Source organism: Bubalus kerabau, chromosome 2 (genome assembly GCF_029407905.1).
Source record: "Bubalus kerabau isolate K-KA32 ecotype Philippines breed swamp buffalo chromosome 2, PCC_UOA_SB_1v2, whole genome shotgun sequence".
NCBI lineage: Eukaryota > Metazoa > Chordata > Mammalia > Artiodactyla > Bovidae > Bubalus > Bubalus kerabau.
In genome coordinates, this window is record NC_073625.1 from 199595865 (window position 1) to 199623037 (window position 27173).

At 45.8% G+C, this 27173-nt stretch overlaps 1 protein-coding gene across 18 annotated transcripts in view; it reads left to right on the top strand.

The window, feature by feature from the left end:
• Positions 1-27173, top strand: part of OXNAD1 (oxidoreductase NAD binding domain containing 1) — a 50785-nt gene that overhangs the window by 16631 nt on the left and 6981 nt on the right. For 15 of the 18 annotated variants that reach the window (XM_055569984.1, XM_055569983.1, XM_055569990.1 and 12 more), the window contains 2 exons: positions 8818-8924; positions 20452-20593. In XM_055569984.1, the coding sequence (XP_055425959.1) occupies positions 8818-8924; positions 20452-20593 (249 nt within the window). Of the gene's footprint in view, positions 1-1487; positions 1645-8817; positions 8925-20451; positions 20594-27173 lie in introns of those variants that run through there. The other 3 variants (XM_055569995.1, XM_055569994.1, XM_055569993.1) reach the window with 2 other exon arrangements.

Below are 27173 nucleotides of genomic sequence, written 5' to 3' on the forward strand. Positions count from 1 at the left end.
CCTTCCTTTGCAATTATTTTGAAATAGTTTCAGAAGGATTGGTGTTAACTCTTCTCTAAGTATTTGATAGAATTCACCTGTGAAGCCATCTGGTCCTGGAGTTTTATTTGTTGGGACTTTTTAAATCACAGTTTCAATTTCAGTACTTCTCATTGGTTTGTTCATATTTTCTCTCTCTTCCTGGTTCACTTTTGGGGAATTATATCTTTCTAAGAATTTTTCCATTTCTTCCAGGTTGTCCATTTTATTGGCATATAGTTTTTTGTAGTAGTCTCTTATGGTCCTTTGTATTTCTGTGATGTCAGTAGTAACTTCTTTTACATTTCTAATTTTATTCATTTAGGTCCTCTCCCTTTTTTTCTTGATGAGTCTTGCTAAAGGTTTATCAATGTTGTTTATCTTTTCAGGAAATCAGCTTTTAGTTTTATTGATTTTTGTATTTTCTTTGTCTCTATTTCATTTCTGCACCGATCTTTATGACTTCTTTCTTTCTACTAACTTTGGGTTTTGTTTGACTTCTTTCTCTAGTTGCTGTAGATGTAAGGTTAGATTATTTGTGAGTTTTCTGATTCCTCAGGTAAGCTTGTATTGCTATAAACTTATCTCTTAGAACTGCTTTCGCTGCATCCCATAGGTTTTGGATGGCTGTGTTTTCATTTGCATTTGTTCTTAGGTATTTTTTAATCTCTTCTTTGACATCTTCAGTGATTCATTGGTTGTGTATTTAGTCTCCACATGTTTATGTTTTTTGCAGTTTTTTTGCTTGTAATTGATTTCTAATCTCGTAATGTTGTGGTTGGAAAAAATTACTTGATATGATTTCAGTTCTCTTACATTTACTGAGGCTTGCTCTGTGGCCTCGCATGTGAGCTGTCCTGGAGGGTGTTCCATGTACATTTGAATCTTGCTACTTTCAGATGGAATGCTCTATAAATACCACTTACGTCCATCTGATCTAATGTGGCATTTAAGGGCTGTGTTCTTTTATTCTGTCTGGATGATCTGTTCATTGATGTAACTATTATGGCATTATTGTCAATTCTCACTTTTTGTTAACATTTGCCTTATATATGGAGGTGCTTCCTGTGATGGGCACACATGTTTACAATTGTTACATCTTCTTCTTGGATTGATTCTTTGATCATTTTGTCCTTCAAAGTGGACACGCTTTGATCAAAGATCAGAGTGTCCTTCTTTATCTCTTCTAACAGTCTTTATTTTAAAGTCCATTTTGTCTGATACGAGTATTGCTATTCCAGCTTTCTTTTGATTTCCATTTGCACAGAATCTCTCTTTCCATCCCCTCACTTTCAGTCTGTGTGTGTCACTAGATCTGAATCAGGTCTCTTGTAGACAGCATATATATGGGTCTTGTTTTTATATCCATTCAGCCAGTCTGTGTCTTTTGGTTGAAGTATTTAATTCATTTACATATAAGAGGATTATCGTTTATATATGTTCTTACAGTCAGTCTTCTACATGTGAATGAGTTGCATTCTGGGAGTGCGTTCATAAGTCCAATTTGTAAGTCCAACAGAGTTAACCTAGGCATCCAGCTTTTACAGATAACTTTTACAGAGATGTGAACTCACGTGATTGGACATGTGAATGCATGTTGCATGTTTGAAAGTTAACAACTTGAAGGTTCGTATGTGGGGGACTTACTGTATTGCCATTTTGTTCATTGTTTTTGATCTGTTTTTGTAGATATTTTTTTCTTCCTTTGCTGCTCTTTTGTTCTTCTGTGATATGATGACTATCTTTAATGTTGTGTTTGGATTCCTTTTTCTTATAGATTTTTCAGTTGCGGTTGTTGGGGTTTGATATAGCAGTCTGTGTGTGTATATATATGATGGTTTTAAGTTGCTGGTCTCTTAATTACAAATGCATTTGAAATGCCATGTACGTATACTCGCCTCTGCTCGTGATGACTGGTTTTGAGGCCCTGTTTGTGTGTGGGCTTTCCCTCCCTTTACTGTATGTTTGTCTTTACCAGTGAGCCTTCCCGTTCCATCACTTTCTTGTTTTCTGTTGTGGCCTTTCCTTTTCCGCTTAGAGAAGTTCCTTTAGTATTTGTTGTAAAGCCAGTCTGGTGGTGCTGAATTCTTTTAGCTTTTGCTTATCTGTAGAGCTTTTGATTTCTCCGTCAGATCTAAAGGAGAGCCTTGCTGGGTATTCATGGTCATAGGTTTTTCCCTGTCGTCACTTTAAATATTGTGTATCATGCCACTCTCTTCTGGCCTGCAGAGGTTTTGTTTTGCTTTTGTTGTGCTTTGACACCAAGTTGGAGGTTACTGGGGGGCTTCCTTGATGGCTCAGACGGTAAAGAATCTGCCTGCAATGCAGGAGACCTAGGTTCAATCCCTGGGTCTGGAACGTCTCCTGGAGAAGGAAATGGCAACCCCCTCCAGTATTCTTGCTTGGGAATCCCATGGACAGAGGAACCTGACCGGCTGCAGTCCATTGGGTCCCAGAGTCAGACACGACTTAGTCCTGGAAGAGATGATGGTGGCTTAGAGCAGGGTGGTGGGGAGTGGGGTGGGGTTGATGGGATTCACAGGTGGGTGGGGGTGTACACAGAGAAGAGGGCGGGCGGGAGAGCCAGAGACTTCTAGCTTTGGGGTTTGGATAATCGGGGAAGATGATGATGGTAGCACATACTTGTTAAAACAGAAGAACAAGTTTGGAGGAAGGAATAAAGGGCTCTGTTTGGGGATAACCTGGGGTGGGAGGTGGAAGGTGGATGGAGTTACAGGTGAGATGAGATCAGCTATGAGCTTTGTCAGCTCACGTCATCCGTTGAATCCACGTGGAGATTATGCTGTTTTTACTGGTTTTGTATGTGCTTGAAGTTTTCCATAGTGAAAAAGAGAGAAACATTGAGAGATAAAAGCGTTCTGTGTCGGATTATGTTGTTTGAAATGGAAACTGAAGTCTGCAGTTGGATGTGTGAGATTGGAGTTCGCAGCTGGAGATGAACAGTGTAAGCCCCGTGGAGAGGTGGGGGGCGGGCTTGCGGGACTCCGCCTGGGATGCGCCCACATCCAGCGGTCAAGCGGAAGAGGACGGGCCAGTGGAGGAAACGGGGCGGGAGGGTGATGAGCAGGTGTGGGTGAAGCCGGCGGGAAGAGCGCTTCCTGGAGGGCGTGGCAGCCACGTGGATTCTGAGTGGCCAGCGCTGGGCGTTGTGCGGTGGTAGTGGGCGGCCGGAGTGGCCGCCTTCCATACATTGCCGAGTGTGAATGCCTGCCAGGCTGTGGAGGGGAGTCGAGTGGGAAATAAGAAAGTGGAGCCAGGACCATAGACCATGCTTCAGTTTTTTATGTGGATGGGAGCAGGGACACGGGTAACAGCTCGATGAAGGGAGAGGCTTGTTTTGTGTGTTGTATTTTGAAAAGCAGCAGAGCACAGTAGTCACGTACCTGGATTCAAATATTAGCTTTGCCGCTCAGCGGCTCTAGGACCTCAGTCTTCTCACGTGCCAAGTGGGGATGTCAGTGATACTCGCTCCTTAGGGCTGTTGTGACTGTCGAGTCAGTTACTGTGCACGCAGTGCCTGGTAAGCTCCGTGTGTGGGCGCTGGCGGTCTCCTCCTGTGCGAGTGTGTTGTCATGGAGACGAGGGAGGAGAGGGTGCTGCCTGAGAGAGGGGAGGCTTGAGGGGCAGAGAGCAGACTCGGTCTGGGTGGGCGGCGGAGTCTTCAGGAGGAGCCAGCGAGTGCGCACTCACACCAGGCCGCGGTGGCGGCGGCTCAGCCACTGCAGAGGTCGTGCAGGTGGCAGAGTGTGCGCGCTTTGCTCGTCAGTGATTGACTTCCGTAAAACCTGCCTCTTGTCATCAGATTCCTACTCATCAGGTTGCTCCGGCCTCAGTTGAAATCATGTCTCTGGGCCTTGGTGCCCTTGTGTGTAAGATGACGCACTATCCTTGACAGCGACTAAGTGTTCCTTCAGCCCTGAAACGCTCTGTGCCCCGGCTGTGTTTTTGTTTCAGGTTGTCTCCAGTCCTAGCTTGGTCTCAGTTTTTAGGCCAGCAAAAGAATGGATGGGCGTGGACGGGGGAAGGCAGCCGGGCTTCCCAGAGAAAGGCCCGTTTCCTGCAGAGACTTCTGTAGCAGCAGGAACCTCAAAACACCATCCACAGAACCTTTCAGTCAGTAGGATGGCATTTCCTTGTAGGTGCTGACTCCGTCAAAGCATGAAAAGCGTGTGCTACTGGGAGCGGGCAGATGTATTGTGATTTTGTTGAACAGCAGAAGGGCTGTTTTATGGGAACTTCATTTCCTGCCATGTGTTTTAACTTAGGACGTGGCTGGTGAGGTTTCAGTTGCAGAATCTTCTGATTCATTGAGTATGAGAACAAGTACACATGTTAAAAACATACAGTTTCTCCATCATGTTTTCCCTTTTCACTAAAAGTAGAGAGAGAGTAGCATATAACCAGAGCCATGACTACAGATCTTAATATCATGAAATCATTTTCAGAATGAAAATGATGTGGCCTTCAAGAAGATTTTGCTAGTGTTTTTCACTCTACGTCGCCAGGAATCTGTATATAGTGAACAGTATTTGTATTAAGAAAATAAAATGTTAAGAGGGAAACATGTCTTTAAAAATCGGGGATTGTGCAAGGCAGTTTGCATTTTTGCCCAGATTATTTAGACTAATCGCCACAGGAATGTTGCCTTCTTTGGTAATATAAGTAGGCAAAAAGCATCTGGGAACATTTTCATGAAGGCTATCCAAATGAAAAGTGGACCTTTCCAATAGGAGGTGTAACTCCTTTCCCTTCTTCACTGAATTCTTTATTTGGACTTTGGCAGACGGTTGCTGATGGTATTTTACATGGTCTAGCGTTTGCTGACCTAGCAAGCTTGTGTTTCAGCTCAGGTTCTCTGCGCCTCCCTCCCCGCCCCCCACCCCCCCACCCCCCCCCCCCCCATGAATGTGAATGTCACTTCCCTGCCACCAGGTGACTCTTTGGGCTGTGTTTAAAGCTCACACTTACCTAGATTTTAATGAATCTGACAGAAGCCCACTGTTACAGGTGAAATAATTGAGCTCTTGCTGTGTTTTCACGAATTATTATACTGAAAGAAAATAATGAAAACAAATGTTTCTTTTTAGTAAACCTAAAAAAAAAATTGAGAGTAGTAATGTAATGGAGAGTCCTCTGATGATCGTTGTTATTTGTCTTTGTAATAAGATGTTTAGAGCGTGTGGCAAATGAAGAGTCCTATCCCACTGAAAAACTCCCCGTCTTCCCTGCCCTCTTCTGTGTTTTGAATATGAACTAGGCCAGGCTTTCTTTAATGGTCTCCCACCTCCTTTTTTCCTTTCTGTTTTGACCATAAAAAGCTCCTGAATTTCTACTAACCTTTGTTTTAGAAACCAGTTTTAGGTCACTTTGAGTTAGAGTTTTGATCCATTCTGCAGATATTTACTGACTGTTAACTATGCATTTAGCTCTGTGCTTAAGGTGGGGAGTTGATCTAGATGTCGGTTCTGTCTCCTACCTGCAGGAGGCTTCTGGTTTGTGTGTGGAAAAGATATGTTCATGAATATTTCTATTTACATAAAACGTGCTAAGTAGGATAGACAGGCGGAAACAACAGAAATTCAAGCGAGAAGAGTGGGATTCCTGGCTCAGGGTGGTGGTGGGTGAGCCAGGGGAGGAGGCGTGAGGGGAGCTCATGGAGCTGGCTCCGGCATCAGGGACGAGCCAGGCTGTGTGTGCCTGTGCCCCTTGTGGGTTTGACATGCTAAGTCCTGGGTGGACCCGGAACGGAAGCCCCAGCGGTGGGAGGTGGCTGCTTTGGCAGGGCCCCTGAGTGAGGCACAGCCTTCTCTACCTCGGCCCGGGCTCCAGAAGGGCTGTGGGAGGAAGGAGCGTGTGGGTGCGGCCGTGCGTGTCAGTGCCTTTGCCTTTGGGACAGAGCTCTCAGGCGGTCAAGGGCCAGGCAGACCTGGCTGTGACTCTGGGCTCACCCATGCCCGAGTGATCGTGAGCACATCACCCAGCCTTCCTGTTTGCTCTTCTGCAGAATGGAGGGTAATAGTCCTGTCTCTTGGCGGGGAATATGGTTATCTGTATTAGCTGCATGAATTAATGTACATTAAACATCTGCCTCAGAACCTGGAGTACACCTGAGCTAATGCCCCTCAGATGTTGGCTGTCATCACAGAGTGTAGCTGTGAGCTGGCAGTTGGCAGAAAAGGAATGCCGCGTTGGGGTGAAGGGACAGTAGCTTTGGGAGTGCTTGAGGGCCTTGACCCCGAGGTGGAGAGCGAGCAGGGGTGAGGCTCCTGGTGAGGAGTGGGGGGAGGAGCAGAGAAGGGGCAGGAGGACCAGGTCAGGGAGGCAGGGGGGACGGGGGAGTTCCGTGTCCCATGTCCCAGGCAAGGGGGAGGCCTCGGGATGTGCAGAGGAAGTCGGAAGTGTCCGATTCAGAGAGATCAGGGAGGCTGAGAACTGAGGCGGGGCGTTGAGTTTGGTTGTCGGAGAAGATGCCCCCTAGCCCTGGGGGAAGTCACAGGAGGCAGCAGCCCGGTGACCGTGGGCCCCGAGAACGTCACGGGGGCAGGGAAGGTTTTGTTGGATAGAAGATTATCAGTAGATTCTGGGGTTAAAGGCTGGATTTCCAAAATAAAGACAGTATGGCTTTTAAGTTGGTTCTAGCAAAATAAGGTGGAGACTGGTTCCAAGGCCACCGTTCTTGCTGCCCATGAGAAGCGCCCCCTGGGGTTGGGCGCGCAGTCTTCGAGGCCCTGTGCGGGGGCAGTGATGACGTGGCCTGTGCGGCGGTGCGTGGGCCGAGTGTGGGATCGCCTTGTCAGGGCAGAAGCACACTGGTGGGCTCGCCCCCGTCAGTGTAGTGAGCGGCAGTGAACGCTCACTGAGCAGTTGCTCGGGGCAGCAGTGTCACTCACACAGGCTTTGCATCAACGCTGTTCCTGTTGCCGAGCTGAGGGGCTGGGCTCACACACGCGCCCGGGCTCACACGGCTGGCCCGTGGTAGAGCCAGGCTACGCAGCCGCACTGTGGCTGTGGGACCCTGGCTGCAAACAGCCACCCTCTGCTGCTTCCTCTTGTCGGCTGAGCTGCTGAGGACGGGCCGCTAGCATCGGGCATCATGTCTGATGAGTCGGGGGGTCTGGGGGGCAGGCTGGATGTGGGGGAAGGCTGGTGGGAGCTGAGCGAGGCAGCCTTTCAGCAGGGTGGGTGGGGCCGGGGTCACAGGCGCAGGCCGAGGCTCCGCAGGGCAGAGCCAACCCGACCCGACGTGCTCTCAGGGACAGGAGAGAGGGCTGGTGAGAACGCCGAGAAAGGTCCTCAGTGGCGGGGCTTACGGGAGCACAAGAGAGCCAGCACGTTTTCAGAGGTGCTTTGCGGTCAGGGAGACCACCAGCATCTGGAGCTTTCCTGTGGAATTTTAGGAGTTGTCTCCCACTGCTCATTTGACTAGACTTGGTCCTACTGGAGAAAAGGGGCTGGATGAGCTCACATTCGTTGGAAGGACTGATGTTGAAGCTGAAACTCCAATACTTTGGCCACCTGATGCAAAGAACCGACTCATTGGAAAAGACCCTGATGCTGGGAAAGGTTGAAGATGGGAGGAGAAGGGGACGACAGGATGAGATGGTTGGATGGCACCACTGACTCGATGGACATGAGTTTGGGTGAACTCCAGGAGTTGGTGATGGACAGGGAGGCCTGGCGTGCTGCGGTCCATGAGGTCGCCAAGAGTCGGACATGACAGAGCGACTGAACTGAAGCTCACATTAGGAGGGGAGGGCCCCTGACCTTGACCAAGCCCCGGGGCGCCCCCTGGTGGAGCGGAGCGGTAACACAGGCAGAAAGTCTGTATTTGGACGCCGGCTGCTGGTGGGATTTGCTGCCAGAAGTGGAGCCCAAAGCAGTAGGAGGCGGGGAGCCTTACTGTCTTCTCTCTCCTGTTGTGAAGAAGTCCCAGCTCTGGGAGGAGGAGAGACCCAAAGGCGGAAGAAACAAGGTGTTGGAAGTAGAACCATGTGGAGCTTGAGGAATGTGGGGCATGGATGACACTGGACTGAAGAGGGCCTGACTCAGGCCTTTTTAGAGTTTTCTGAAGATCAGACACGTCATTTAAAACAGTTCTTCTCCAGCAACCTGTAGCAAAAGGCTGTTTTCATTGCTGTTTGAAGGTTGTGAACTGTTTATATCTTGTAAAATACAATAAAAATGAACTGGAAAAGATAAATGAAGAAAACAAAGACACAGGGAGTGCACATCCAATTTGTTGTCTGTTCTTAGAGTCACAACAGAGACACAGTCTGCTCTTCAAAATTGCTGAACACAAAGTTTCTAAGTGTTTGCTTTTCATTTCTGAAGTCAGCGTGACTTGGACTTAGGCAGGCTCAGGACAAACCAGGTTTGCGGCTGACCGTGGCGCTCGTTAGCGTGCTTGCTCCGGGCAGTCAGGCTGCAGGCAGGGCCTCACGGGGCTGGCGGGGGGACCGCTCTTTCCAGAGCCCCCAGCCTGGTGCTGGCACACGCTGCACACTCGGCAAACACACGCTTGTTAAACAGTCCCCGTAAGAGACAGTTTTTATACGCAGAATAAAATTCAGTGAGTATGATAGCAAGTCTCCCAAAATAATTGAAAGTTGTTCATCTGGTGGTAGGCAGAATTCTGAAGCAAAGTATGCTTTACCTTGTTTTGCAATTTTTGAAAACTACATCTTTGTAGAGTAAAAAAAAAAATGCAGTTACTAGAAAGCGAGTTTGTTTCTGAGTTGAGTGCCCCTAACCTCAGCCAGCATCATCTTTTGGTTCCAGGTCGTTTCAGCAGCCAAGGTGTGTGGAGTGGCTAGCGAGTCCCCATCAGTGAAGAGGCTCCGCCTGCTCGTCGCCGATAAAGACTTTTCTTTTAAGGCTGGCCAGTGGTAAGTGGCTTTTCTGTTTCCTCAGCATGTGTGGTCCAGGTGCTGTCAGACACCAGAGCTGCTTTTTCCTTCTCGGAAGGACTTCTGTGACTGCTATTTCTCCCGGGGAAGAGGAATTCTAGGGTGTCTCCCTTCAGCCTGAGCCTCTTCTGGCATGGAGAACCTGATTCCTTTCCTAGCCTCAGGGCCCACCTTGGTTCTGAGCCCGGGAGCCTCTCAGCCGTAGATGAACGTTGCTGCCTTGAGTTTTCCAGAGGGAGACAGAGCGGCTGGTCGTAGTCCGGACCCGACAGCTCTGACAGTCGATTCTGTTCTGCAGGCCTGGCTGCCGATAGAATGCGCGGCAGTCGTCTCCTCTGCTTCACTTATGTGTTGCTGGGGGTGGATACATTTCTAAAAAATCAGCCTTTATGTCAAACGCTAGTAAACGCAGAAGTCTGAAACTGGTTATGGCAACCAGTCTTGTCACAGAGGTGCCCACCCTCGCGCCTGAATTCTGCAACCTTCACGCCTTGTCTGGGTTGAGTTGAAATAGCTTGTGCTGAATTTGTTAGCAGGACGCTCCCCCCTCATCGGACCCAGCCCGCATCACGCTCATGGCCGAGGGCTGGTCAGTATGCTGACGCGGGAGCAGCCCAGCTGTCCCAGTGTTCCCGCGAAGGGCCTCACTGAGCAGCTGTGGAAGTTGGATAGTAAAGACCGCAACCCATATTTCCTTAGGAAAGGTGTGTTTGGGTGTCTGTTTCCTTTATTTAAATCCAGCTTTCATTTCTAAATGAGTTTCTGGCATGTCAATCTTGGTCGTCTTTCTTAGGAGCCACTTGACTAATTTTGGCAGTCCATCTGGAAATGTGGTTTTGTTAGGAGGAGGATGTGTGATAATAGCAAGAGTTAGCAGGCTTGTGTTAATAGTTTGCTTTGAATTTAGAACCAGAAAACAAGATGCTGATTGCAATAATTTGCGCTTGTGAAGCAATTTACTGCAATCTTTGCACATGTTCAGTGATACATATTAAGTGCATTTGGGCTGTTTCGAGGGGGGGTTGGCAACGTTTTTACCCTTCAAAACTGGTTTAGCGGTTATTGCATTGAACAGTGCGGACTTCGAGTATAAGGATCTGTCTTTGCACGTTTCCCTTTTGGAGAGGCGTTTGTGCCCTGTGCACACCGTTATCTGTGTGCCTTCCGCTTGGAATGGTGCCGACTCTGACCCCGGTGTCCCGATTACAGAGCCTGTGCCTTGGTTATCCTGCTGCTCCCGCGGTGTGCGTGTGAGCATGGTAAGAAAATGTCATCATTTCCTAGCGATATGCACAGAAATAGGGTCTCCCCGTGAGCCTCAGTGGAAGACTCCTCAGCGTGGTGCTGCGTACGCCGTGTCACTGAATGGCTCTGGTAGCCCCGTCCAGGCGGGCGCTGATTCAGTGCATGCTGGACAGAGGGCGGTGTGGGGCGGGGGTCAGCTCCAGCTGGTCCATGTTTCCCTGCCAGGCAAGTCAGTCACTCGTCCCTGGCATCTGGACTGTCTTCTTGAGAAGGCTGCTGCCTTAACACCGCCTCTCTGCACGGCTCTGGACACTGTGAGCCCTTTGGCCGTGTGACTTGGTGGTTACCAAGGTGGTGGGCACTGCTCCGTCGGCACTGTCGCTGGGGTGGCTTGCTCGCAGGCTCTCTTAAATGGTTGGCTCACCCGTCACCCCACGTGGCACTTGAGGGGAGAGAGGAGGGGGCTGCCGTGCACTCACGGGGTTGGAGTGGTCGGAGGGAGAGCTGCTAGAGCCAGGGGGAGGGCGCCCGCTGGGCCATGACCCCTCGTCCCTGGACTCTGGACTGGTGGCCCGTGCCAATGCCTGCCACGCTCCAAGAGGAGGTGCGGAGCCGCCTCTGAGCGTGCAAGTGCACGCTCTGCAGCCTTGGGCCCTGACCCTCGGGTGGACACTCCCAGCCTAGACCAGGCATGGTCCTCCGGGGCTGTTGGCTGCTGGGGTTCCTGTACTGGGACACAGCTCTCAGATCTCACACCATCCCATCCAGAGAGAAAGGGAGAACTCCTTCAGACCCGTTTCCCGCACGAGCAGGACTGAACCTTCTGGGCTTCTCCCACCAGGAGCTCACAGCTTAGCACGCGGCTCCCTGGGGAGTCCTGCTCTGGACCTTGCTTGGAGCTCCCCCGACTGAGGGGGGAAGGATGGAGCTGGACGTGGCCCCAACAGTCTCCCCTTGCCCATGAGTGCCCGGGGCTGCCAGGTTCAGCGTACCTGGGGTGTTGGTGCTGTGGGCGGGTCCATCCCAGGGCCTGGGTCACGCATCCCAGTCTGCCGCTCTGCCTTCCCACCTGCCGGCTCTGCAAGGTGGGCGGCTTCCTTTTTGCTCTGGGCTTCGGTTTCCATGTCCTTGAAGAGGAAAGGGTAACACTTTGGTGTTGTAGCATATGTCAGGCATTTGGCACAGTGCCTGATGTTTACTTTATGCGTTTGTTTTGGGTGTCTGTTGTAGCCAGTGCTTTGCTCAGGCCGTCAGAGAGCATCTGTGCTGGTGAGGTCCTCTGTGAGGAGTGTCTTTGAGGTCCCGGGGACAGTCTGAGCTCCTCGCCAGCCTCCCGTGCACCGAGGCTGCTGTGGGAAGAGCAGCCGGCCTGCGAGGAGTGGGCAGGCGCACGCCTCTGGTGCCCGCTGCACGCCCGGGCTGTGTGCAGAACACACCGGGGAGCAGGCGACGCGTTTCTGAGTGGGGCAGGCTGTGTCTCTGACTTCATACGTGATAACAGGATTTCATGCTTGAAAGTGCTCGGGGTAATGAGGTGAGAGGAGCCAGGTTAGAGAGCTAGGACTCTCCCCCACCTGCAGCGGGGCAGCTGCACTGCAGACGTAAGCACGGTGGCGCCGCAGCCCCGACTCAGGCCCACGTGTAGGCGGTGCCGCGTTCCTGGGAGTCTCCCTGCAGATGGTGTCCTCCTCCACGGCCTGTCTGATGAGCGCTGTCTTTCAAGACTCCTCTGTGAAGTCTTTCCTGATTCTTCCATCCCTGGTGGAATTAACTTCTTTTTCCTCCCCTCCCCGCCCCTCTGCATGTCCCACCCACCCCCAAGCAGATTTTTTTTTTAAAATAAAATGTGGTAGCTGTCTTAGTATTTACCTGATAAAATCAGGATCACATGTTGGAGCTACGCAGGAGTCTGCGCTAAGCACCAGAGCTTCCAGACGCATCTCAAGTGACGCCGCCTTCTCTCTCCCAAGTGAATTCTTTCACACTAATGCTCAGTCGCGTCTGACTCTTGTGATCCTCTGAACTGTGGGATACCAGGCTCCCCTGTCCATGGCATTCTCTGCGCAAGAATACTAGAGTGGGTTGCCATTTCGTCCTCTAGGGGATCTCCCTGACCCAGGGATTGGGTCAGACCCAAGGGGTCTTCTGTGTCCCCTTTATTTCAGGCAGATTCTTTACCTGCTGAGCCATCAGGTTAATCTTCCTCCCATCAGGGAGGTTTGTGAGGGAGGGAGCCAAGACAGACTTGCATTTTTACCGCCAGCACCAGCCTCTGTGCCTGTGCATGGTCGGCAGACGGAGGCTGTCTGTCGTGTGTGCTGAGTCGGGCAGCTGAGAGTGGGGATCTCGGGGAAGCGCGGTTGTTCGGCTGTGGCCCGAGCGCCTGCTGTGTGCTGGGCCCTGGGGCGGGACAGGGCTGCCGGTGTCACCCTAGATGTGGACATGCGTGCTTCGCGGCAGAACCAGGCCCTTTCTCTCTGCTCTTCATGTACTCTCTGTGAAGGACGGCATTTTTAACAGGGTGCGTGCGTGAGTGTGTGTGTGTGTGTCTAAAACTTACTCTTTCTTGGAAAGATATTTTACTAACTATGTATTGTGCATATTTTCTTAGGCCTATTCAGATGAGGTTCTTCTGTAGCATTTCATGAAGGAGTCCTTTTTCCTAAAGGTGGAGGGTTTCCAGAGTTACTAGAGAAGAGGGATTCCCCTTCAGTTACTGGAGAAAAAGGTCTCTATCAATGTCAAGCAGCAGAGGGTGCTATCGTTCAGGAAATAAAGCAGCAAAAATAGCTCAGAGATTTTTTTTTTTTAAACACAGACGCTATGGAAATGCCATTCACCTCTTCTCTGAAAGCATATAGCAACGGTATTAGTAAGTGTTAACTATAGTCTTTTAAAATTTGTATCTTGTCTGAAATGGAAGGGAAATCATTCATGGGAAAGAAGGAAGTAAATACGGGCAGAAATAACCTGGGGATCTTTTCTGGAGCCCTTCCTGCCCAGAACTTGTTTTCTAAGACTGAAAAATGACCAGGTACCTAAGGCCAGAGTTGAGAAGAGAACAGCTTCTAAGGCCATAGATCAGATCAGGGGAGGACATCAGGGATGACTGTCGCCTTTTTTAATTATACTGTCTGTCCTTCTTCGATGGCTGAGGAACAGCTCTATGGATAGATGAGTTTCATGGACATGCGGATGGGAATTTTCTGCGGTCTCAGTTTGTAGTAAATTTCTCTTGCCTTGGTATGTGACTAGATTTATTGCATTTCCTAGAACTCTCACCCAAAAAAAGTTTGTGGCGTGCAGTTACTGATGGCTTGAAACTCACAAGAGTTCTCCACTCTAGGCGCGTGCTTAGGAGTGAAGAAGGCAATGAGAGACTGTCAGGATTTAGGAGGCTGCGTCAGCCTATTCAGTGTAGGTGGTCAAATGCCAGCAAGAGAGTTTTTGTTGATTTCTTTTTCACATTCAGGAAACTCTTTTATCGAGATAAACGTATCATAAAATTCACCCATTCAAAGGGTACAGTTCAGTGATTTCTAGTATATTCACAGAATTGAATTCACAGTATATTCTAGAATTGTACGGTGATCAGCCAGTCAACTTTCAGAATATTCTCATCATCCCAGAAAGAAACTCTGCCCTGAATATCATTCACTTCCCATCCTCACCCTTAGGCACCTAGTTCCTGTCTTTTATGGATTTTCCTATTCTGGACATTTTGTGTCAATGGAATTATGTAGTATGTGGTCTTTTTTTGTGACTAGCTTCCTTCACTTCTTTCAGTTCTTTGACTTCCCTGGTGGCCCAGACAGTAAAGCCTCTGTCTACAATGCGGGAGACCCGGATTCAGTTCGTGGGTCAGGAAGATCTCCTGGAGAAGGAAAGGCAACCCACTCCAGTACTCTTGCCTGGAAAATGCCATGGACAGAGGAGCCTGGTGGGCTACAGTCAATGGGGTCACAAAAAGTCAGACACAACTGAGCGACGTCACTTTCACTTAACGCAGTTTCGCTGCTCATCTGTGTGTGGCATGTTTCAGTACTTCATTCCATCCTGTGAATGTACCGCCTTTGTTTACGTATTCATCAATTGGTGGACATTTAGCTTGTTTTGGAACTTTTAGGCTGTTATCAGTAATGCTGCTATGAACATTCGTGTGCATATTTTTAAGTGGATATATATTTTCTTTTTTCTTTAGTATATACCTCAGAGTAGAATTGCTGGTCACATCTTAACATTTTCAGGCACTGCCAAATTGTTCTTTAAAGTAGCAAGGCCATGTTACATTCCCATCAGCAATGTACAAAGGTTCCAGTTTCTCCAGATCCTGACACTTGCCATTGTCTTTTTCATCAGCCATCCATCCAGGTGAGTGTGACGTAATGGCTCATTGTGATTTTGATTTGCATTTCCCTAATGACAAATGACTAGACGGACCTTTGTTGGCAAAGTAATGTCTCTGCTTTTCAATAAGCTATCTAGGTTGGTCATAACTTTCCTTCCAAGGAGTAAGCGTCTTTTAATTTCATGGTTGCAGTCACCATCTGCAGTGATTTTGGAGCCCAAAAAAATAAAGTCTGACACTGTTTCCAGTGGTCATATATGGATGTGAGAGTTGGACTGTGAAGAAGGCTGAGCGCCGAAGAACTGATGCTTTTGAACTGTGGTGTTGGAGAAGACTCTTGAGAATCCCTTGGACTGCAAGGAGATCCAACCAGTCCATTCTGAAGGAGATCAGCCCTGGGATTTCTTTGGAAGGAATGATGCTGAAGCTGAAACTCCAGTACTTTGGCCACCTCATGCGAAGAGTTGACTCATTGGAAAAGACTCTGATGCTGGGAGGGATTGGGGGCAGAAGGAGAAGGGGACGACAGAGGATGAGATGGCTGGATGGCATCACTGACTCGATGGACGTGAGTCTCAGTGAACTCCGGGAGCTGGTGATAGACAGGGAGGCCTGGCGTGCTGCGATTCATGGAGTCGCAAAGAGTCGGACACAATTGAGCGACTGAACTGAACTGAACTGAAGGACAAATGAGGTTGAGCATTTTTTCATGTACTTATTATCCATTTATGTATCATCTTTGGAGAAATGTTTGTACAAATCCTTTGCCCACTTTTGAAATGTGACTTTATTTATCTATTTATTTGTCTGTGCTGGGTCTTTGTTGCTGTGTGGACTTCTCTCTAGTTTTGGGGAGCAGGAGCTCCCAGTTGTGGTGCATGCGTTTCTCATTGCTGAGGCTTCTCTTGCTGTGGAGCGCAGGCTCCAGGGTGTGTGGGCTCAGGAGCTGTGGCTCCCAGGCCCTAGAGCACAGGCCCAGAGTTGTGACACGCAGGCTTAGTTGCTCCTTGGCCTGTGGGGTCTTCCCAGACCAGGTCCTTTTCCACGGAGCCACCAGGGAAGCCCCCTTTACCCATGTTTTGAATTTTCTTTTTATTACTATATTCTGTATACAAATTACTCGTTAGATACATGATTTAAAAATATTTTCTCCCATTCCAAGGGTCATCTTTTAACTGTCTGGATGGTATGTACTACACATAAGTATGTGGCACAAAATTTTTCATCTTATGCAGTCTAGTTTCTCCAGTTTTTCTTTGACCTTTGTGTTTTAGTGTCATTTCTAAGTAGCTAGCCATGAAGAGTTACTCCTGTGTAAGTCTGAGTTTATAATTTTAATGTTTATATTTAGGTCTGTGATCTAACCAGAGTTAATGTTTGTATATGGTACGAGGTAGGAGTCCATCCTTATTCTTTTCCAGTTACTATTCACTTGTCCTAGCACTTTTTTTCTTTAATTGAAGTATAGTTGATTTTCAGTGTTGTATTAGTTTCTGGTGTACAGCAAAGTGATTCAATCATATGCGTGTGTGTGTTTATTCTTTTTCAGATTCTGTTTCCTTTATAGATTATTATAAAACCATCACCACTTACTGAAAAGACTCTTCTTTTGCATTAAATTGTGTTGGTAGTCTTGTTGAAAATCAGTTGACCATAAAACTATGTTTTGATTCTCAGTCTTTTGCCATTGATACCTGCCTGTCCCAACACCAGTACCACAGTGTCAGCATTACTGTGATTTAAAGCAATTTTGAAATCAGAAGGTGTGAATCCTCCAAATTTATTCTTCTTTTTAAAGATTATTTTGATGATTCTAGGCTCCTTGAATTTCATATCAGTTTTATGATCAACTTATCAAAGAAACCAGCTAGGGTTTGATAAGTATTGTAGTAAATCTGTAGATCAATTTGGGAACTATTGCCATCTTAATATTAAGTCTTCCAGTCCATGAATATAAGAAGCCTTTCTGTTTATTTAGATCTTCTTTCTGTTTATTTAGATCTCTTTGATTTTTTTTCAATAATGTAGTTTTTAGTGTAATAGTCTTACACTTCTTTTGTGAAGTTTATTCCCAATTATTTTATTACTTTATTATAAATAGGACTTTTTCTTAATTTCACATTTAGATTCTTCATTGCTAGTGGGTAAAAATACAGTTGGTTTTTATTATTTTATATTCTGCAACTTTATTTGAAGTTGTTTATTAGTTCTCCTATATTTATAGTAAATTCATTAGGATTTTCTATATATAATGTTATGTCATCTGCAACTTCTTTCTCTTCAATCTGGATGCCTCTTATTTCATTTTCTTGCTTAATTGCCTTGGCTAGAATGTCTGGTACAGTGTTGAGTAGAATTGGTCAGAGCAGACATCTTTGCCTTGTTTCTCTTCTCAGGTGGGGAATTTTCAGCCTTTCAGGGAAGAAATGGAGTGGCCATCATGGTCAACAAAAGAGTCCGAAATGCAGTACTTGGATGCAATCTCAAAAACGACAGAATGATCTCTGTTCGTTTCCAAGGCAAACCATTCAATATCACAGTAACCAAGTCTATGCTCCAACCAGTAACGCTGAAGAAGCTGGAGTTGAACGGTTCTATGAAGACCTACAAGACCTTTTAGAACTAACACCCAAAAAAGATGTCCTTTTCATTATAGGGGACTGGAATGCAAAAGTAGGAAGTCAAGAAACACCTGGAGTAACAGGCAAATTTGGCCTTGGAATATGGAATGAAGCAGGCCAAAGACTGATAAGAGTTTTGCCAAGAAAATGCACTGGTCATAACAAACACCCTCTTCCAACAACACAAGAGAAGACTCTATACATGGACATCACCAGATGGTCAACACCAAAATCAGATTGATTATATTCTTTGCAGCCAAAGATGGAGAAGCTCTATACAGTCAGCAAAAACAAGACCAGGAGCTGACTGTGCTTAGATCATGAACTCCTTATTGCCAAATTCAGACTTAAATTGAAGAAAGTAGGGAAAACCACTAGACCATTCAGGTATGACCTAAATCAAATCCCTTATGATTATACAGTGGAAGTGAGAAATAGATTTAAGGGCCTAGATCTGATAGATAGAGTGCCTGATGAACTATGGACGGAGGTTCGTGACATTGTACAGGAGACAGAGATCAAGACCATCCCCATGGAAAAGAAATGCAAAAAAGCAAAATGGCTGTCTGGGGAGGCCTTACAAATAGCTGTGAAAAGAAGAGAAGTGAAAAGCAAAGGAGAAAAGGAAAGATATAAACATCTGAATGCAGAGTTCCAAAGAATAGCAAGAAGAGATAAGAAAGCCTTCCTCAGCGATCACTGCAAAGAAATAGAGGAAAACAACAGAATGGGAAAGACTAGGGATCTCTTCAAGAAAATCAGAGATACCAAAGGAACATTTCATGCAAAGATGAGCTCGATAAAGGACAGAAATGGTATGGACCTAACAGAAGCAGAAGATATTAAGAAGAGATGGCAAGAATACACAGAAGAACTGTACAAAACAGATCTTCACGACCCAGATAATCACGATAGTGTGATCACTGACCTAGAGCCAGACATCCTGGAATGTGAAGTCAAGTGGGCCTTAGAAAGCATCACTACGAACAAAGCTAGTGGAGGTGATGGAATTCCAGTTGAGCTATTCCAAATCCTGAAAGATGATGCTGTGAAAGTGCTGCACTCAATATGCCAGCAACTTTGGAAAACTCAGCAGTGGCCACAGGACTGGAAAAGGTCAGTTTTCATTCCAATCCCAAAGAAAGGCAATGCCAAAGAATGCTCAAACTACCGCACAATTGCACTCATCTCACACGCTAGTAAAGTAATGCTCAAAATTCTCCAAGCCACGCTTCAGTAATATGTGAACCGTGAACTTCCTGATGTTCAAGCTGGTTTTAGAAAAGGCAGAGGAACCAGAGATCAAATTGCCAACATCTGCTGGATCATCAAAAAAGCAAGAGAGTTCCAGAAAACCATCTATTTCTGCTTTATTGACTATGCCAAAGCCTTTGACTGTGTGCATCACAATAAACTGTGGAAAATTCTGAAAGAGATGGGCATACCAGACCACCTGATCTGCCTCTTGAGAAATTTGTATGCAGGTTAGGAAGCAACAGTTAGAACTGGACATGGAACAACAGACTGGTTCCAAATAGGAAAGGGAGTTCGTCAAGGCTGTATATTGTCACCCTGTTTATTTAACTTATATGCCGTCTATGGGGTCGCACAGAGTCAGACACAACTGAAGTGACTTAGCAGCTTAGCAGCAGCAGAGTACATCATGAGAAACGCTGGACTGGAAGAAACACAAGCTGGAATCAAGATTGCCGGGAGAAATATCAATAACCTCAGATACGCAGATGACACCACCCTTATGGCAGAAAGTGAAGAGGAACTAAAAAGCCTCTTGATGAAAGTGAAAGTAGAGAGTGAAAAAGTTGGCTTAAAGCTCAACATTCAGAAAACGAAGATCATGGCATCCGGTCCCACCACTTCATGGGGAATGGATGGGGAAACAGTGGAAACCGTGTCAGATTTTGTTTTTCTGGGCTCCAAAATCACTGCAGATGGTGACTGCAGCCATGAAATTAAAAGACGCTTACTCCTTGGATGGAAAGTTATGACCAACCTAGATAGCATATTGAAAAGCAGAGACATTACTTTGCCAACAAAGGTCTGTCTAGTCAAGGCTATGGTTTTTCCAGTGGTCATGTATGGATGTGAGAGTTGGACTGTGAAGAAGGCTGAGCGCCGAAGAATTGATGCTTTTGAACTGTGGTGTTGGAAAAGACTCTAGAAAGTCCCTTGGACTACTAGGAGATCCAACCAGTCCATTCTGAAGGAGATCAGCCCTGGGATTTCTTCGGAAGGAATGACGCTAAAGCTGAAACTCCAGTACTTTGGCCACGTCATGCGAAGAGTTGACTCATTGGAAAAGACTCTGATGCTGGGAGGGATTGGGGGCAGAAGGAGATGGGGACGACAGAGGATGAGATGGCTGGATGGCATCACTGACTCGATGGACGTGAGCCTGAGTGAACTCCGGGAGTTGGTGATGGACAGGGAGGCCTGGCGTGCTGCGATTGATGGGGTCACAAAGAGTCGGACACGACTGAGCGACTGATCTGATCTGATGATTAGATATTTTGTAGTTGTCTTTATCAGGCTGAGGAAATTACCATTTATTCCTGGTTTGTTGAGTATATTTATTATGTAAGGGTGTTGGATTTTGTCAGATGCCGTTTTTGCATCTGTTGAGATGATCACATGGATTTTGTCCTTTATTGTGTTAAGTGGTTTAATTCATTGATGATTTTCAGATGTTGAATCAATATTCCTGAGAATTTTGCATCTGTATTCATAAGGGATGTTGATCTGTAGTTTAGTGATATCTTTGTCTGGCTTTAGTATTAGAATAATACTGACATGGTAGAGTGAAGTGGAAAGTGTTTTTTTCTGTTTTGGGGGGAAGTATTTGTGAAAGATAAGCATTAATTCTTCTTCACATGTTTCTTCAACTTCTTCAGAGTTCACCTCTGCTGCCATCTGGACTTACCCTTGTGGGAAATTTTTAAATTATACTAATTCGGTCCATTTATTATGGATCTGTTCAGATTTTCTGTTTCTTCTAGAGTCCAGTTTGGTAGTTTGTGTTTTTCTAGGAATGCATCCATTTCATCTGAGTTAGCCAGTTTTGTGTCTTACAGTTAGTCATTCATAGAATTCCTTTATAATTAAAAAAAAAATTTTTTTTTGGTGAAGTTGGTGATAATGTCCCATCTTTGATTCTTTATTTTAGTAATTATATTTTTTCTCCTTTTTTCTTAGTCATTCTAGCCAAAAGTTTGTGTTTACCTTGCACTTTAAAAATTGCATTAACAGTAGTCAATTTATTTGCCTTTCCTTTTAGGGTTGACTTTTTTATCCCAGGAGTCTCTGTGGTTGGTGGGTTCTCAATATGCTCCAGCCCTAGGCTGCTGGAACAAGAGAGAATGATAGAACTGGCAGTGAAACATGCAAACCACCCTCCTGCTCTCTGGATCCACAATCAGGTGAGCAAACCTCTGTTTAAACTTGGAGACCTGGGCTCTCTGTCTCTCACAAAAGTCAGCTCACTTAATGCACGCAAGGAACCCAGGCTTGGGCGCACAGGGCACACGCTCACAGAGAGCTCCCTTCCGTCCGGAACTCAGATCCCAGGAGGGGTGCAGGAGCAGCATGCTTGTTTATTTTTTACTTTTTGGCCGTGCCACGTGGCGTGTGGGGTCCCAGCTCCCCAACCAGGGACAGAACCTGCACCCCACGCAGTGGAGGGTGGGGTCTTAAACCGGGGCCACCAAGGAGGTCCCCAGGAAGCAGAATCATTCTGATGCACTAAGGGTGATGCAAGGGTGCCCTGGGGCCGGGAGATCCCTTCTGGGTCAGCAGACAGTACTCAGGTGAATCCTACTACAGAATTAAGGCATTTTACTTTATACGTAAGTTTTTGAAAATTGGCTCTCTGGGTGTCTTGTCAGTTGTAATTCTATCAATCAGATTATTTCACCCTCGCTATCCTAAATGAAGGGAACTAAGCTACCATTCTCTCATTATGTGGGGGGAAAACAGTCTCTGATTACATACTTTTCCTGCCCAGACCTGAGCACTGCTAAACCCGTGGGGCGGTTGCCTCTCTATTTCAGTCTCTGGAAAGCTCTTCACTCTTGAGTCTGAGACGGAGTCCACATTTGCTGCTAATAACTCATGGTTCACTGTGGGACTCAGCACAGCCCTATGCTGCTCCTCACTACCTACTAGAATTCTGATAACAAAGAGTGAGCTCAGAAAATATTTGTCTTCTTGATTTTTGATCCTTGTCTTTTTTTTTTTTTTTTTACTGCCATCCCCTTCATTTCTAGACTGTGCCCTTCTTTACTTACCAACCATCTCCATCCCATCCCAGGCACTTTCTTCTCCTCTTTACCGGAAAGGAGAATGGGTGCGTGCCTGCTCGGTCCTTAAATCTTGTCTGACTCTATGCAACTCTATGGACTGTAGCCCACCCACCAGGCTCCCCTGTCCATGGGATTTTCTAGGCAAGAGTACTGGAGTAGTTTGCCATTTCCACCTCTAGGGGATGTTCCTGACCCAGGGACCGAACCCAGATATCCTGCATTAGCAGGCAGAGTCTTTACCACTGAGCCACCTGGGATCACAAAACAGAGTGTGCTGTATTGCAAATATTGTAGATACAGACAAACTGATTTTGAAATTTATATGGAAGAGAAACTAGGATGGCAAAAGCAGTTTTGAAAAAGAAGCCTAAAGTGTGAGGAATCATATTGCTCAAATTCAAGATTAAAATAAGGCTACAATAATCAATACAGTGTAGTATTGGTGAAGGAGTAGGCATACAGATCAAAGGGACAAATTAAAGCGTTCAGAAATAGACTGACACATACAACCTTTTGAACTTTGACAAAGGTGCTAAAGAAACTCAATGGAGAAGCAATGACGTTTTCAGCAAACAGTGCTGAGTAGTTGTCTGTCCATATGCAAAAATAAAACAGAGAACCCTGACCTAGATCTCACACTTTATATTCAAAATTAAAATATGTTGTAGGTATAAGGTCTAAAATGTAAAACTATAAGGTTTTAGAAGACATAGGAAATATTCTGAACAGCAGGGCAGGCAGATAGTTCTTAGACATGACACAGAAAGCAAGATCCATAAAAGGAAAGATTTATATATCGAATTTAATCAAAATAAACATTTTTTTTTTCTACAAAATACACTATTAACAGAAGTTTAAAAAACAAGCCACAGTCTAGGAGAAAGCGCTTGCAAATTAGATATCCAACAAAGGACTTGTATCCAGATGTATAAAGAACTCAAAAGGCAGCAAAAAGAAAACAAACCTAATTTTTCAATGGACAAAGGATTGAACACTTTCCTAAAAAGGATATAAGGATGACAAGTAAGCAGTGAAACGGCAGCCCACATCATCCATCACTAGGGAAATGCAGGTGAGAACCATGCCTAGTGGCTGCGTCTGCAGACCTGTTAGAATGTCTGAGATTTAAAGTGTCGACCATAGCAAGTGATGCCAGTGACGTGGAGCAACTGGAACTCTCATGTTGCTTGTAGTGTCAGCGGGAGTGCAAGGGCTACAGCTGTCCTGGAAAATACTTCTGCAGTTTCATGTGAACCCAATACACTCTTGACTGTAATACCTAGCAGTGTGACTCCTGGGTATTCATTCTAGAGAAACAAAAGAATTGTTCATACAGAAATCTGAACGTGAATCTTTATAGGGGTTCTATTCATAATCCTCAAAGCCTGGACACAATGCAAACGTCCCTCAGCAGGCGAACGGGTGAAGGAGCTGCGATGCATTCAGACAGCACACAGGCAGATCTTGCTGTGCTGTGTTCCACTTTACTACACTTTATGGGCAATTGTTTTCTTGGGGACGCTAGAGGATGAGGTGGCTGGATGGCATCACTGACTTGATGGACATGAGTCTGAGTGAACTCCGGGAGTTGGTGATGGGCAGGGAGGCCTGGCGTGCTGCAGTTCATGGGGTCGCAAAGAGTCAGATTCGACTGAGCGACTGAACTGAACTGATAATTGAATTTGTGGCAACCCTGCGCTGTTAGATGTTTGTTAGCATTTTTTTTTAAGCAATAAAGGTTTCTTTCTATGAAGAAATTTTTTATTAATGTGATCTGCAGCAGTGTACTAGTTTCAGATGCACAGCAGTGACTCAGCTGTTCATAAGTGCGTGTGCATTCTTTCTCAGACCCCTTTCCTTCTAGCTGATTACAAGGCATTGAATGCAGTTCCCTGCGCTGCGCAGAAGGTCCTTGTTTACTGTCTTAATTGTAGTAGTGCATGGATGTTAATCCCACACTCCTCATTTCTCTCTCCCCTGCTTTCTCCTTTGGTAACCATAAGTTTGTTTTGTATGTCTGTGAGTCTGTTTCTGTTTTGTAAATATATTTTTTGTATCATCTTTTAGACTTCATATGTGATATGTGATATTTGTCTTTCTCTCTCTGACTTACTTCGCTTAATACGACGATCTCCAAGTCCATCCATGTAGCTTCACGTGGCATTATTTCATTCTTTTTTGTGGCTGAGGAGAAAAGGAAAGATATAAGCATCTGAATGCAGAATTCCAAAGAATAGCAAGAAGAGATAAGAAAGCCTTCCTCAGCGATCAATGCAAAGAAATAGAGGAAAACAACAGAATGGGAAAGACTAGAGATCTCTTCAAGAAAATTAGAGATACCAACGGAACATTTCATGCAACGATGGGCTCGATAAAGGACAGAAATGGTATGGACCTAACAGAAGCAGAAGATATTAAGAAGAGGTGGCAAGAATATGCAGAAGAACTGTACAAAAAAGATCTTCACGACCCAGATAATTACGATGATGTGATCACTGACCTAGAGCCAGACATCCTGGAATGTGAAGTCAAGTGGGCCTTAGAAAGCATCACTACGAACAAAGCTAGTGGAGGTGATGGAATTCCAGTTGAGCTATTCCAAATCCTGAAAGATGATGCTGTGAAAGTGCTGCACTCAATATGCCAGCAACTTTGGAAAACTCAGCAGTGGCCACAGGACTGGAAAAGGTCAGTTTTCATTCCAATCCCAAAGAAAGGCAATGCCAAAGAATGCTCAAACTACCGCACAGTTGTACTCATCTCACATGCTAGTAAAGTAATGCTCAAAATTCTCCAAGCCAGGCTTCAGCAATACGTGAACCATGAACTTCCTGATGTTCAAGCTGGTTTTAGAAAAGGCAGAGGAACCAGAGATCAAATTGCCAACATCTGCTGGATCATCGAAAAAGCAAGAGAGTTCCAGAAAACCATCTATTTCTGCTTTATTGACTATGCCAAAGCCTTTGACTGTGTGCATCACAGTAAACTGTGGAAAATTTTGAGAGAGATGGGCATACCAGACCACCTGACCTGCCTCTTGAGAAATCTGTATGCAGGTCAGGAAGCAACAGAACTGGACATGGAACAACAGACTGGTTCCAAATAGGAAAAGGAGTTCGTCAAGGCTGTATATTGTCACCCTGCTTATTTAACTTCTATGCAGAGTACATCATGAGAAATGCTGGGCTAGAAGAAGCACAAGCTGGAATCAAGATTGCCGGGAGAAATATCAATAACCTCAGATATGCAGGTGATACCACCCTTATGGCAGAAAGTGAAGAGGAACTAAAAAGCCTCTTGATGAAAGTGAAAGTAGAGAGTGAAAAAGTTGGCTTAAAGCTCAACATTCAGAAAACTAAGATCGTGGCATCCGGTCCCATCACTTCATTGGAAATAGATGGGGAAACAGTGGAAACAATGTCAGACTTTATTTTTTGGGGCTCCAAAATCACGGCAGATGGTGACTGCAGCCATGAAATTAAAAGACGCTTACTCCTTGGAAGGAAAATTATGACCAACCTAGACAGCACATTGAAAAGCAGAGACATTACTTTGCCAACAAAGGTTCGTCTAGTCAAGGCTATGGTTTTTCCAGTAGTCATGTATGGATGTGAGAATTGGACTGTGAAGAAGGCTGAGCGCCGAAGAATTGATGCTTTTGAACTGTGGTGTTGGAGAAGACTCTTGAGAGTCCCTTGGACTGCAAGGAAGTCCAACCAGTCCATTCTGAAGGAGATCAGCCCTGGGATTTCTTTGGAGGGAATGATGCTAAAGCTGAAACTCCAGTACTTTGGCCACCTCATGCAAAGAGTTGACTCATGGAAAAGACTCTGATGCTGGGAGGGATTGGGGGCAGAAGGAGAAGGGGACGACAGAGGATGAGATGGCTGGATGGCATCACTGACTCGATGGACATGAGTCTGAGTGAACTCCGGGAGTTGGTGATGGACAGGGAGGCCTGGTGTGCTGCGATTCATGGGGTCGCAAAGAGTCGGACACGACTGAGCGACTGACCTGCTACTGCTACTAGCCCGTTGCATTTGTGTGGCGCCTTTTCTTTATCCATTCATCTGTTGAAGGACAGCTAGGTTGTTCCCGTGTCTTGGCGACTGAATACCGCTCCTGTGAGCATAGCGGTGCCTGTATCTTTCCAAATTAGAGTTTTCTCTAGATATGCCCAGGACTGGGATTGCAGGGTCATATGGGAGCTCTAGTCTTAGTTTTTAAGGACCTTCCATACTGTTCTCCATAGTGGCTGTATCAGTTTATATTCCCACCAACACCCTATTTAGTATTTCTTATTTGTAGACTTTCTGATGTAGACTTTCCCGTCACTCATTCTGACGGGAGTGAGGTGAGGTGGTTCCTCATTGTAGTTTTTTGATTTGCATTTCTCCAGTAATTAGTGATATGGAGCATCTTTTCATGTGACTGTTGGCCATTTGTATGTCTTCTTTGGAGAAATGTCCGTTTAGGTCTTCTGCCCGTGTTTTAATTTTTTTTTTTTTCCTTTTTATATTAAGCTGTATGAGCTGTTTGTATATTTTGGAAATTAACCCTTGTTGGTAGCAGCATTTGCAAATATTTTCCTGTAGTCTTTTTGTTTATGTTTTCCTTTGCTATGCAAAGGAAAGCTTTTAATTAGGTCCCATTCTTTTACTTTTGTTTTTTGTTTCCATTAGGAGATAGATCCAAGAAAATATTGCTCTGATTTCTGTCAGAGAGTAGCCTATATTTTCCTCTAGTTTTATAGTATCTGGTCTTAACATTTAGGTATTTAATCCATTTTGAGGTTTTATTTTTCTGGACGGTGTTAGAGAACGTTATTATTTCATTCTTTTACATACAGCTGTCCAGTTTTCCCAGCACCACTTTGGTCAAGAGACTGTCTTTTCTCCACTGTGTGTTTTTGCCTCCTTTGTCATCAATTAATTGGCTATAAGTGTGGATTTATTTCTGGGCTTACTGACCTTTTCCTTTGATCTGTCTGTCTATGCCAGTACAAAACTGTTTTGATTGCTATAGCTTAGTGTTAATAGTATAAAGTATTTTTAAATTTAAGTATGTGCATTTTTTTTAAGACATAATGCTGTTGCACACTTAAAAGACTAAAGTATAGTGTAAGCATAACTTATACTCACTGGGAAACCAAGCAATAGCTGTGTTCCACCACGTGGCCCAGTGATACAGAACCTGGCTGCCAATGCAGGAGAAGCAGGTTTGATCCCTGAGTCAGGAAGATCCCGTGGAGAAGGGAATGGTAACCCACTCCAGTATTCTTGCTGGGAAAATTCCATGGACAGGGGAGCCTGGCGGGCTACAGTGCATGGGGTCGCAAGGAGTCCAACATGACTGAACATGCACAGGCAGGCACTCTTGACTCAGTGCTTCATGGCAGTGGTCTGGAGCCGGATCTGCAGTGTTTCCCAGGTCTGCCTGTATTTGTTATTCAGCAGTAAAAACAGATCAGCTGTTGATGCACAATGCAACGTAGGTGACTCTCAGGGGCGCTGTGTTGCGTGAAAGAAGCCAGTCTCATTTATGCTACAGTCTGGAAGACAGAAACACAGCAATAAAAACAGATCAGTGCTTGATGGGGTAGAGCGGGGAAGGGTGGGAGCAGAAACGGATAGATGGCAAAGTGGAGTTTGGGGGTGCTAGCGGGACTGTTCAGTATCTTGGTTTTGGTGGTAGTTGC